General features: G+C 38.7%; 3 protein-coding genes across 4 annotated transcripts in view; all 3 read right to left on the reverse strand.

Moving 5' to 3' along the window:
• Positions 1-6,847, reverse strand: part of LOC107678873 (vascular endothelial zinc finger 1-like) — a 12,627-nt gene extending 5,780 nt beyond the window's left edge. Inside the window, exons 1-6 of the mRNA XM_016474296.1 lie at positions 5,912-6,847; positions 5,697-5,819; positions 5,381-5,531; positions 3,297-3,670; positions 1,509-1,864; positions 668-731 (exon numbers count right to left, since the gene is read on the reverse strand). Of these exons, the coding sequence (XP_016329782.1) occupies positions 668-731; positions 1,509-1,864; positions 3,297-3,670; positions 5,381-5,531; positions 5,697-5,732 (981 nt within the window). The 5' untranslated portion in view covers positions 5,733-5,819; positions 5,912-6,847. The remainder of the gene's footprint in view (positions 1-667; positions 732-1,508; positions 1,865-3,296; positions 3,671-5,380; positions 5,532-5,696; positions 5,820-5,911) is intronic.
• Positions 4,261-12,762, reverse strand: part of LOC107678872 (serine/threonine-protein kinase TAO2-like) — a 57,076-nt gene continuing 48,574 nt past the window's right edge. The window contains exon 21 of the transcript XR_001632980.1: positions 4,261-4,270. The gene's annotated coding sequence lies outside the window, so the exon portion shown is untranslated. The remainder of the gene's footprint in view (positions 4,271-12,762) is intronic.
• LOC107678876 (CDP-diacylglycerol--inositol 3-phosphatidyltransferase-like) overlaps positions 7,574-12,762 on the reverse strand; it is a 6,890-nt gene continuing 1,701 nt past the window's right edge. Inside the window, exons 2-7 of one of the 2 annotated variants that reach the window (XR_001632982.1) lie at positions 11,561-11,695; positions 11,322-11,475; positions 9,093-9,174; positions 8,880-8,961; positions 8,296-8,584; positions 7,574-7,839 (exon numbers count right to left, since the gene is read on the reverse strand). Coding sequence is in view for 1 of the 2 variants with exons in the window: in XM_016474303.1 (XP_016329789.1) it covers positions 8,439-8,584; positions 8,880-8,961; positions 9,093-9,174; positions 11,322-11,475; positions 11,561-11,695 (599 nt within the window). In the remaining variant the exon portion in view is untranslated. Of the gene's footprint in view, positions 8,585-8,879; positions 8,962-9,092; positions 9,175-11,321; positions 11,476-11,560; positions 11,696-12,762 lie in introns of both variants that reach the window. The other variant, XM_016474303.1, reaches the window with a different exon arrangement.

Below are 12,762 nucleotides of genomic sequence, written 5' to 3' on the forward strand. Positions count from 1 at the left end.
CGTAATATTTCCGTCACACGCTTGAGGTATTCGGCCAATCACAACGCACTGGATAGCTGGCCAATCAGAGCACACTGATCAGACTGATGAGCTTTGTAAAAATCGACGCATTTCAGAAAGGCGGGGCATAGAGGAGACACAATAATGTACAGTATGTGGAAAATAATGTTTTTTTAAACCTTAAACACATTGCATTACACCAAATAATGTTCTTTTTAGCAACGTCATATGACCCCTTTAAAACATCTTTCTTACCCCAAACTTTTGAGCAGTAGTATACAGTATATACTATAGTAAAAGCATTAATATTCAAAATTGTTGGTCTTTTTTCCAAGAAAGACTGCAATTTTTAAGCATGTATATTTGCTAAAGTAACATTTCTAGCAGATGGCCACAAAGCTACTAAAAATGGATTGAGAGTAAAAAATACTACAAGTTGGCTTTTTTGTGGTCTTTAAAGCATTTACATGCATTTACATTCAGCAAAAATGTTTTATATTTGAGCTTTTGTTTTTAAATTCTGAGGGACAAGGTCAAATTATTTCCAATGGCAATCAATGACACGTCAAATCACACAGAGCATGCAGGAAAAACTAACATCAATGATAAATAGTATGAGAAAGAAAAGTGGGTAGAGGAGAGAGAGAGACTAGAACAGTATGATTACCGGGCATTTGAAGGGTCTTTCTGTGGAGTGCACCTGTCGCACATGACTGTTAAGATGGTCAGGCCTGGAGGAGACAGAGAGAGGGCTCAACCAACGAATACAATACGTACAAAATCACAATGATTAGCAGGGGCCATTGTGCATTTGTGTTTTTGCTGCACACCATCTCTATGTGAACTAGAGGAGAGTCAACAGAGATCTGCCTCTGTCTGTAGCATCAGGGCTCCTTTAAAACAACAGGACATGGGTGGTGCAGTTGTTAATATATACAGTATATATATATATATATATATATATATACACATATATATACTGTATATTGTAATGTTGTAAATATCTTTACTGTCACTTTTGATAAATTTAATGCATATCAAAATATGCAGCTAAATTTATTTATTTTTTTTATTATTACCTCAGGGCCTCATGAGCCCAAAAATATTTTTTTACTACTAGCTTGACTGGACTGCATATGGATGTAGATGTGTCTAAATATATGACATAGATAGATAAATACAGACAGAAGGTCACTTATTCCTCATCTAACCCATTTTCAGTCTCAAATTAGTAATTAGGGCATCTCTCTCAATAGCTTTCAGTAAAATGACAACATTCAGTCCTCCATCACTGTCAGAACTACAGTATAATGCTCACTGTTGAAACCTGCTGTGAATTGGCCTGATAAACAGTTTGTTCTGGTTTATACCAAGCGTGCATGTGTTTATAGAAATCATTAAAAATTCATGTCCTCATAATCTCAGCACACTCATGGATAAAGTATGTTTATGCAACTAGTTTTTTTTTTTTTTTGGTGTGTACAGGTGTGCAAAAGGCTATTTCTTACCGTGAGAAGCCCTTGGCGCAGTGCGGACACACATATGGTTTCTCCACTCCTCCCTGGTGTGACCGCACATGATAACTCATCCGATCCTTTCTCTTAAACCGCTGCTGGCAGATTGGACAGGAGTACGGCTTCTCGTCCGAATGGGACAACCGATGCCGGTTAAGATGGTACACGTCCCTGAACGCCTTCCCGCATGCCTCACAAGCATGGTTCTTCCTGACTGGATTGGGGTTAGGGTTGGGGTTGGGATTAGGATTGGGAGTTGGATTGATGGGTAATGGGTTTGCTATTGGGATAGATATTTGGATCGGGGTGGGATTACTTAGGTTATCATTGATGTTGGTATTTGGTGCAGCCTGAAAAACAATACAACAGAATTTCAGATTTTATGACCTTGAACAGTTTTTTCGTGGTCAGAGCCACAAACACAGCAACTCTTTCTGTGTCTTCTGGGTAAAACATGTTCATTGTTTGCTGACCTACTAACCAACTGACTGTAAGTGTTCAACAAATGAGGCGAGAGCAGGTATGAGACCATGTTACACAACCGTTAGCCTGATTTTTGCAGAGTCTTGGGAATTGTACGGTTTGAAACCGAATCTAACTATTTGAGTTCATTATGGGACAGCAGGCATGTCTCATAGAAATAATCAGGAAATGATGGTAAATGACACTTTCCATAAATAGCGTACAATCTGGTGTCCCATTACTATTTTAAAATCACTGAGAATCTCACGTCACATATCATTTAACCGTAAAGGCTGGCATACACACTGGTATAGTTTTTAAGATCTGAACAGATTTTAAAACAATAGGCAATAGCTAAGGATCTCACCCTACCAGATATTCAAGTCATTACAAACACAAACTCAGAGAAACATGCACCTCGTTGCTAGGAGATTACATTACAAATTGAAACAATGTGTTCTAAAAATGGCTCAAAATATCAAACATGTTTGATATTCTCCAACTGGATGGAATCAAAGTCTGAAGATTAAAAATTGGAGTTTGTGCCCATCATATCATACACGACTTTCTGTGAAAACTCCTACTGCCCAAATTCTGCAGACCAGCTCTGAATTATGCCAACTAGTGCTGACTGCTTCAGACTGTAAATCTGGGAAAACAATCTGGGCAAAAGTCATATTGTGTATTGCAGCCTTTAGCAACTGTATGAAAAAATTACCACACAATATTTTTAGGAAATATCAATAATCACAAATCATTTATTCCAAACCAGCTAGCTAGCATTATTTAAATCTGCAACCCTTTTAACCAATATGGCAGTGCTTTTATTATTATTATTTTATAATAATTTTAAAAGAAATATATAAAAAATAAAATAATCTATATATGTATTCCTATGATGGATTTACAGAAACATATATTTTAAATATTACATTTAATTGTTTATTAACTGTTTATTGCTAAAAAATAAAGATAAAATAGATCAAGGTTTTAAACTGTAATTAGATTAGTCTCAAATTAAAACAATTTGCAAAAAAAAAAAATGCGGTTGACAATCAACCTTTTTTTAATGGGCACCTCCTTTCAAATGGACATTTGTGTGTATGTTTGTATATATATATCCACACACACAAATCTTTTGTTTGTTTAATTTAAAGCCCTATTTTGAACCCTATTTATGAAAAGTGCCTCAAAGTGAGTTCAAAATGACAAAGAAAGTAAATATGAGATAAAAGGCATTAGTAGAAAAGTCAACGCAAGAACAAGGGAAGTGCTGCAAAGGTATGCAAAGTATTAACCAAAGACACAAACCAACCCGACCTGAACCATTGTCCCAGTAACCACCACTGCAGTAGGGAGGGGCTGGTTCATTGTCATGGCGATCGTTGCTGGGGCGATAGAGACAGCCACCGTCTCTAGCTGCTGATTGCTGATTGGGGAAGGCTGGGCCATGGGGTCGACTGTTGTGGGTATGGAGGCAGGTATAGACAGCTGGAGGAGAGAAAGGGGGATGGTCTGCCTCTCCACTCCTGCTCCAGCCTTTCCTCCGTCTATTTTCTCTCTAGCGGCTCTGTCCTTCATCTTCACTCCAGTGTGGACAGACTGGTGACGCCGCAGGTTGTAACTGTTCTTAAACTGCTTATTACATATGGAGCAGATGTGTGCAGGTCGGACTGGTCGAGTGACTGGCTTCACTGGGAAAGAGAAAAAGAGAGAGAGATGGTTAGAGGACACTGTAAGTGTTCATATACAGGTGTACGCTATTTGTCGCAAACAAACACCTAGACTTGAGAAACACACTATGCTGTATTCAAATAATTCTAGAAAGTTTCTACTTAAATGCTTGAAAGCAGTAATTACGATGAGATGTGAAATCACATGGGAAATGTCATGTTTCTTTCTCTTTTTTCCACTTACTAGCAAAAACAGGAACCTTTTTAGCACTATTGCATCACAATAATGTGCAAAAAATGCACATTAGCTATGCAATTGATGCTTTATCTGTGTTTTTTTTTTTCATTCTCTTACCATTAGAGAACTTTCTAGCATGTTTTATTGCTATTTTTCATCAGGACTACATGAAATGCATAAAAAGGGCCAATATGCATTGGTTCCGGAAGTATTTTTACCCTAGGGATTTGAAAAAGATTCTTTAGTTTAGACCTCTAAGCAGTTCCAACATGAATCACATCATAAAAGCCTTTGATTTTAAGTACAAAGGTTTTGAAAGGTTGGAGAAAAAAAGAGGATGGTATTAGACTGTGTATGTCTGTGATGAACTACTCAATGAACTACTCATCCCAAGCAGCACCTCATTTTAAATTGATATAAATATTTACATGTATAAATATTATAATTCAACTTAAACTTATTTTAGTTAGATGCCAAGGCAACTTTTCCATTTTTTTCCCCAGGTTTTTAATTTTAAGATTTCCATCACATTGTTATAATTTATTTGATTTCAGCTTTGTTTTAATGATCAGTTTTTAATAGTTTTAGTTAACTATAACAACACTGGTTCATTAACCCACTTTCTGTTTCCATGGTAACAGCAACTTCTCTGAATGGTGAATCTCTCTTCAGTTATTGTGGGTAGTGTTGTTTTCTGACAAATAGGCAGGATCATTAAAATACATTAGTTTATCCATCTTTTTCTTGTCGTAAAAATGGGTGCGGCCATTTGTAAATTCTATGGGTCTGGCTTCCGGTCTCATCTGCATCCATTCCGTCCAGCTATTTTTAGCTGAACAAAACAATTAGTTTTACTGCTTGATATTGAAAGTTGGTGTGTCTTATCATATTATTTTAATGTATTATCTTAATTATAAACACACTGGTTTGTAGCGTTATCAGTTTACTGCACGTTGTTATTCTTCTCGTTATTTCCCCGCAGCGGCTAATGAACCGGAAGCGGTGTGTCTTATCATATTATTTGAATGTATTATCTTAATTATGAACACACTGGTTTGTAGTGCAAACAGTTTTACCGTTTACTGCACGTCGTTATTCTCCTCGTTATTTACCTATAGTGGCTGCTAATGAACCGGAAGTCTCACCCACAGGCTTACTTCCGCGTTAAAGAAAAAGGTGGATAGAGAAAATTAATCACATTTTCACTTCTGGAACCCTGAACTGACAATATTTCAACACTGTGATCGTTCATGTGCTCATCTTGTAAATATGATCTTTCCAACTTGATTTGAAGGCAACAATAGAAGAGAGAAAACATGCAGGCTTCCTAAATGATATTCCAACTTTATGCAAATAACTGGCTCATTAACATCTTCACTCATTTACATCGCTCTCCAGCCACCAATGCCACAACTACAAACAGCCTAACCTCGGTTCTCTCTCCAGTCCCCAGTGAACTCCCTTCCCACCCTCCTGTTTTGCCCCTCCCTCACCCGGTAGGGGCTCCTCGCTCAGCGCCGCTGTGTCCACCGTGGATGGGGGCGGGGCTATGTGCTCAGGGGGCGGGTCCTGGGCGGTATCCGTGAGCTCCGGTAGAAGATCTGATTGGAGGGTCGCGTCAGTTTGGGACTGTGAAGGCGGAGTCTGTCGTGAAAGGGGCAAAATCACAGATTTTAAACATTCTTTTGCCTTAACTTATGAATGAAAGTACACCGGTTCCATTATGGACAAATGCTAGCGATTATGACATGAATTTAAATCAAATAACAAAAGAGCTATCAGCATTAGTACGCATAAGCATTTTCTTACCTGAAAGAGGAAATTGCTCCAAGCTGCATCCATCATGAAATGTAGAACAGTAGAGACGCTGTTTGAAATAAACTATTCGAAAGAACGTCTCCTTCCACTATTCTATCAAATGTATTTATTAAACTGTAAATCAAACAAATATAAAATGACATGTTAGTGAAATTTAAAAAGTGAAAGAATGCATATTACACCGACACTGATAAATATATATTTACCTTATTTCTAAACAGTAAAAAATAAGAAATGAGTTGTCAGTCACAGTATGTTATTAACGCCGCATTGTCACATAACAGTGGCCTATCATGCTTAAAAATATAATCTAAAATTAATTTCTGCATGTAATGTTTTCTTATTAATTAGACCGCTGTGTGATAATTCATGCAGAAATAACCTAATTAAAATGGCAGTTTAATGTTTAATTTGCTCTCAGCGGTCGCACAGCGTGGTTAAAAATAAAAATGCCATCAATTTTATTGTAAGATTCTTCATCCAGGCCCCGAGCGGCATCTGCGCGAGCCTCGGCGTTGCGTTAAATCTCATTCGTGTCTGGCGAGCGCTTCACCGGTCGTCGTCCACGGCTCCCCCACGGAGGATGACATTTTTTCCTTTTTTTCCCTGTAATACTCTCACCCTCCCACCCTCGCTCTTTCTTCCTTTTCTTTTTTTATCCCGTCTTCTCTGCCCCGCTATCTCTCCCCCACCGCCGTGTCCCCCTTGTTTTAAAGGGATAGTATATTTTGAGTGAACACCCCCTCCGTGTCTTCGTCCCCTCCTCCACGCGATGTTCTCGAGCGCGGTGTCGTCCTCTCGCGCCCCTCCGGCGCTCGAGTTCGGCCGACGCAAATTACAGCATAAACGTCGAGATCAGTTAAAAGAAACCATCCGCGCGTTCTTCTCTAAAATCCAGCTCTACAGCACAAGAGATTCTCGGCGGTAGACAACTGGATGTTCGTATGGGGGAAAAATGTCGCAGGTCCTTAAAGGTAAAGACGCACGCAGACGCAGCTGCGGTAAACAATAAGCGGCTCCAGATCACTGCCGATAATAATTGTACGCGCCCAATGGGATTAAACACACATATCAGACTCACGCCCAACTAACAATTTTATGAGCTCCCAGACAGTACGTTCCTTTTTGATCCTCGCAAACCGTTCCCAGAACAGAACAGAACACTCATGCACTTTTAAAGGAAATAGAACGTTTGTTTTAGGTTGTGCGTGATGGTTCAGAGAACGTTGCTTTAACGTTCACTTAACTTCTCTACATTACACCAGCAGCATAAGACCGTCTTTTCATTAATTGTTTAATTAGGCATTCAAATGAACCAAAACATTATCTCACACAATATGAGCATTAAATTAAATGTTCTTGAAAAAAAAAAAAATATATATATATATATATAGTGAAAGTGACGTGACATGTGGCCAAGTATGGTGACCCATACTCGGAATTAGTGCTCTGCATTTATCCCATCCAAAGTGCACACACACAGCAGTGAACACACGCACACCGTGAACACACACCCGGAGCAGTGGGCAGCCATTTATGCTGTGGCGCCCGGGGAGCAGTTGGGGGTTCGGTGCCTTGCTCAAGGGCACCTCAGTCGTGGTATTGAAGGTGGAAGAGAGCACTGTACATTCACTCCCCCCACCTACAATCCCTGCCGGTACGAGACTCGAACCCACAACCTTTTGGGTTACGAGTCCGACTCTCTAACCATTAGGCCACGACTTCCATATATATATATATATATAAATTGCTTCCCAAAGGGAGAACCTAACAAGGAGAACGTTTTGTGTTTGCTGGGCTGATGGTAATATATCATCAGTAACAGCTGCAGGGCTGTTAGAATTTGATAAATAAACAGCTGCATCTTGTTGTCAGGATATCTTTATTGTCAAATCATCAGTTACAGTACAAAATTACTTTTCTCCAATCATATAACTCTCATATATTTCAGATCATTTATAACAACAGCTGTAAAACTTTAGACAGCAAACAGTACGTCTACCCCTCTACCACAACCCAATAATACATTCAGGAGGCTATGGACGAAAATGATGCCTGAGCCACTTGCTTAATATAATAATGGCTTCACACTCTTCAAACTAATATTCAAACAGATAAACATTCTTTGATATACCTGCAACAAAAACAACAGTGAGTGTAATAAAACAGTTATAGACAGGCTCATACAGACAGTTCAAAATAATTAAATACCACAACTAATGATAAAACAATGGCCAAATACAGTAATACTCAAGTGGCTTTCAGCTGAAGCGTGGAATGTGCCTGTCTGTGTGTGTGTGTGTGTGTGTGTGCATGTGTGGAAATGTTGGTTTTAAATAGCAGAGCTATTCTAAATTCCATTTAAATGATACATGATTATTCCATTAACTAATAAATTAACCCTCAAACATAAAAATGAATATGATGACACCCCAAAGATGACATAAACATGGTACACTCATTGTGCAACTACTAGTTCCATCAACAGCAATGAAAAGCACAACTACAGGAATATGGGTAAAACTCGTAAGGAATTTGCCCTGGCATTATAGCATTGATAATCTATATTCAAATAAATATAAATGCTCACTGAGGCTTTGTGTGGTCCCATAATTGATTTCCATTATCTCATCCTCATTTATACTGGCCAGCGATCTCATCACTCTTTTTTCTGCTCATCTCTTTTGCACAGCCTTTGTCTCATTTTTCTTGGTTTCTGCATACTCTCATGTCTCATTGTGCTTTGCTCCGCTCTCTCTCACGGTCAGCCACATCGATAGCAGCCATGTTACGGGAGGCGGTGATGAGGTGGAGGAGACTAATGCCAGACTTCAGCACACAGACCACGCTGCAAACTCCCAGCAGCCATTGTAGCCACACTGGGTAGAAAAAAATGTAAAATATAATTTGTATTATAGCATTGCTATAGTGCATCCTTATGAATTCAGTACTACTTCAATGAATAAATCTGGCAAATGGAAAGATATATATATATATATATATATATATATATAATGATCCTATTTGCTCCAAAAGCCTCAGCCGTTGTTTTAGAAACACTCATGCAGCAGTTGCCGAGGTAATATAACACAAAATATAGTGTTATAAATATAAAATCACAGTCACAGTAGGTCCATTATAAAGACAGTGAGAAAACAGCATGCTGATACTCACCCTGGGGTTCCTTGATGTAGTACATTACATACAGCAGACAGAAGAACAGCTCGTTCCCCATACACATGAAAAACAGCACCGGCTGTGGAAAAACACCGATGTCAGAACAGCCAGTACATGTAAAACTTTTTCACTAGATTTAAGAACAACTCAATAAGCTTTTGATGGGAGTTCCTGACTGTGTGAAGGAATGTGCATGAGTGAGTGTGTTACCCTGGATGTGTAGTACAGCCGTAAGATGGGGTTGCCAGAGAGGTCAATGGTCTTGTGACTGGTGGCTCCCTTCATCATGGAACTGAAAGAAATGGGAAAAAAGGAACAACTCATATTATTAACAATGATTTATGTAGAACATGCAGGGAACACAGATACTTAAATTAAATACAATAAAATTGGATTCTAGGGGCCTGTAGAGATCCATGAACGTACTCCAGGGAGTCCGTGGAGAAGATAGAATTTATTAACATTTATGATTTTTGTTTATGAACAAACTTATATTCTGACATGAGTTAGATAATAGTGTTAGTTACTGATTTTAATAAAGTGTTACAAGGAAAATCTAGCTAGCTTGTGGGTTACAAATAAATAAAAAGTGTTTTTTAAAGCCGCGATGAAACGGAAATAGCAACAAATCATTTCTTCCGTACTGTGAAATGCATTATCGAAAAAGAACAAAATATAATTGGATGGAGACCGATCTGAATACAAGCTTGCAGATGACTGCAATAAAGGAGCAATAAACTGCAATTGTTTGTCGATATATAGTAGATGTATATTAGAAATGCGGGAGCATTTAACTTTGCAATTTCACTGGAATGAAAAGCAGACTACAAATTAGCAATTAGACAAGTGGAGTGTGCGTCTGAGAGCTATGTGCAGGGGTGGCAGTAGTGTCCCATGTCACACAAGAGAACTGTGCCAGTCTAGGCAAAATGACTATGTAGCCTATGCCAGGATCTGCCTCTGATGGATGATGCTTATCAATTTGGGGTGTGATAATCTGTAAACATTAAGAGATTTCTAGAGACCCAAATGCCCCCAAGTATGGTCTTAAATCAACTATAACTTTATGCATGCATACATCAGATGTCTCTTATAGAGTGCTGCAGGGATGACATATTTTTATAGGCCAACCTGGAAGCTCCGGTCCGCTCCACAACTGTCTTTTGGATTATTGCAGAAAACCAACAAAAGTTTATGATCCTTACATGTTTTGTTCATCATGATCACCGACAACCTCTCTAGTCCCATTTAGCCACTTGTTAGCACTTGTTACCTTTTTCAAGACACGTAAATGCTTTAAAAAATTTAACTGATGTATTTTATGTCATAGAATAAAACTTACAAATATCTTGAGCTTGTGTTAACCACAGACCTTTGCTGCTTCTGCAATTGCATATTTCCCTGCTATATAGTAGGCTAAAAAAGGAAGGGAACAGAATAATATGTCAGAATTCACAGTATTCATAAAAAAGTAGGCAAAAAGTCCCCAGATGACCTGTGACGGAAACTTTACTATCCCACTTGTGAATGGCAATGAATTGATGCAAATGAAGCTAGTAGGTCATATGACAATGACAACATGATAAATGTAGTACATCCAGATTACATTCATACTACATAGAACATACTTTTTAAAGGGGTCATATGATGTTGCTAAAAAGAACATTATTTTGTGTATTTGGTGTAATGAAATGTGTTTATGTGGTTTAAGGTTAAAAAAAACACATTATTTTCCACATACTGTACATTATTGTTTCTCCTCTATGCCCCGCCTTTCTGAAACGCGTCAATTTTTACAAAGCTCATCGGTCTGAAAAGCGCGGTGTGCTGTGATTGGCCAGCTATCCAGTGCGTTGTGATTGGCCGAATACCTTAAGCGTGTGACGGAAATGTTACGCCCTTACCATATTGTGATGCCCTGTCAAGCCGGAGCGACGAGACAAAAACATTAAAGATATCGTCCTCTTTTGGAAGACCAAACAAAGTAGTTTCGCTTTCACAACGAAACACAGCACGACATGGCTGCGGCGGCAACAACAATACTACAGCAAGAATAAAAGTTATGCCTTCTTTCTTTGCGTGAACATCTGGGCGGCGTTATGCAAATCTTCCCACATAGTGAGGTAGATATGTGGGGGCGTGTTAGAACGAGCCGTTTTAGGTAGGTGTGGCTGACTCTTAACTTTTATAAAGAATATCTCTTTGGATTTGAGACTTTAGTCTTTGCAACTTTACAGATCTTCTTTATGCACCAAGAGCTTGTAACACTCCAAAGAGAAACGAAAAATTTAAATCGGATCATATGACCCCTTTAATGCAGCCCTTATTTCAAGCATATAACCAAAAACTCATTCACACTGAAACCACATCGACTTGGGGATGATGGGTTTTAGGACTCATTCCTTAGCATTCTATTGGATAACTGATGTTTGGACACACCTGTGCAGGTGCAGCCAGTGGCTGGCAATGTCCAGACACATGCTGAGCTGAAACAAGAAAGTGTAGGACGGGTACAGCAGTGCCAGGTTCACCAACAAACACATGGTGGCACAACGGTCTGTCAACATGTCCAGCATGGCACCAAACTTTGTACCTAAGGAAGAGGCAGGGATGAGCATAGAGAGAGAGAAAAGCACAGAAAGAGGAATAATGTACAACACAAAGCTGAAGATCACTACCTTGATTAAGAGCGCGAGCTGCGTGTCCATCGAAGGCATCCAACAGGGCACTCAGTAGGTAACAAAACACTGCTGGACCCGGGCAGCAGGGCATCAGGTAGAAGGATACCAGAGCCAGTACAATACGGGCATATCCTATTGAAAGCGTGGAAGAGATTCAAAGGGAATATGAGTGTACATGTACAGAGAGCCGCACATAACATGCGAACAAAATATATTTATCGTGGCCACGAATTAGGAATTTGTTCCCTCATTTTTTAAATTCGTTCCTTCGTTTTTGTAAATCGTGGCCACATTGTACTAATTGGTAATAAAAAGTTTTGATTTCATAAAAAGTAGGGAATTATTTAGTACAATGTGGCCCCCGATTTACTAAAATGAGGGAATGAATTAAGAAGTTGTGGGAACTAATTAATAAGTCATGGAAACAAATTCTTAATGTGTGGCCTCAATTTAACTAAAACGAGGGAACTAATAAAAAAATAAATGAGGGAACAAATTAATGCAACGTGGCCATGATTTACTAAAAAGAGGGAACAAATTCTTAATTCGTGGTGGAAATGAATTAATAAAATACGGGAACTAATTGTTAATTCGATTTTTTGTTTCAATTTTGAGATGTGGGTGTTCAAAACACTCAAAAGTTTCTTGTTATGACTATTTCAATAAACATTACTAGGTCAAAAAATGTTAACAATAACATATGCAGGAATATACGGTGGCCGAGAGAGCTCAACGCGCTGCAACTTCAGAAAACACATGCAAATAGAAAACGCACCAGCAAATCAAGAAAACATCTTCATCAGTTTGACAACACACGCGCTGCAAATTCTCACAACGCAAACAAATAAAGAAACGCACTGCAAATGCTCACACCACAACTAAATAAAGAATTGTATTTGCAGCGCGTTTCTTTGTTTGGGTGTGTTGTGAGTATTTGCAGCGCGTGTGTTGTCAAATTGATGAAGTTGTTTTCTTAATTTGCAGGTGTTTTTTCTATTTGCAGCGCGTTGAGTAGGGATGGGCGATACCACTTATTTTGTTTTCGATACCAAACCAATATTTTTCAAGGCAGTATCGTCGATACCGATACCGATATGATACTTCTGAACTAAACTTTTAAATTATGAAATGTATTAAATTACTAAGAGTAAAATGGGTAATGAAAACCACTTAACTTTGTTTAAAACGCATTTTAACCC

Source organism: Sinocyclocheilus anshuiensis, unplaced genomic scaffold (assembly GCF_001515605.1).
Source record: "Sinocyclocheilus anshuiensis isolate Anshui unplaced genomic scaffold, SAMN03320099.WGS_v1.1 scaffold1800, whole genome shotgun sequence".
Taxonomy (NCBI): domain Eukaryota; kingdom Metazoa; phylum Chordata; class Actinopteri; order Cypriniformes; family Cyprinidae; genus Sinocyclocheilus; species Sinocyclocheilus anshuiensis.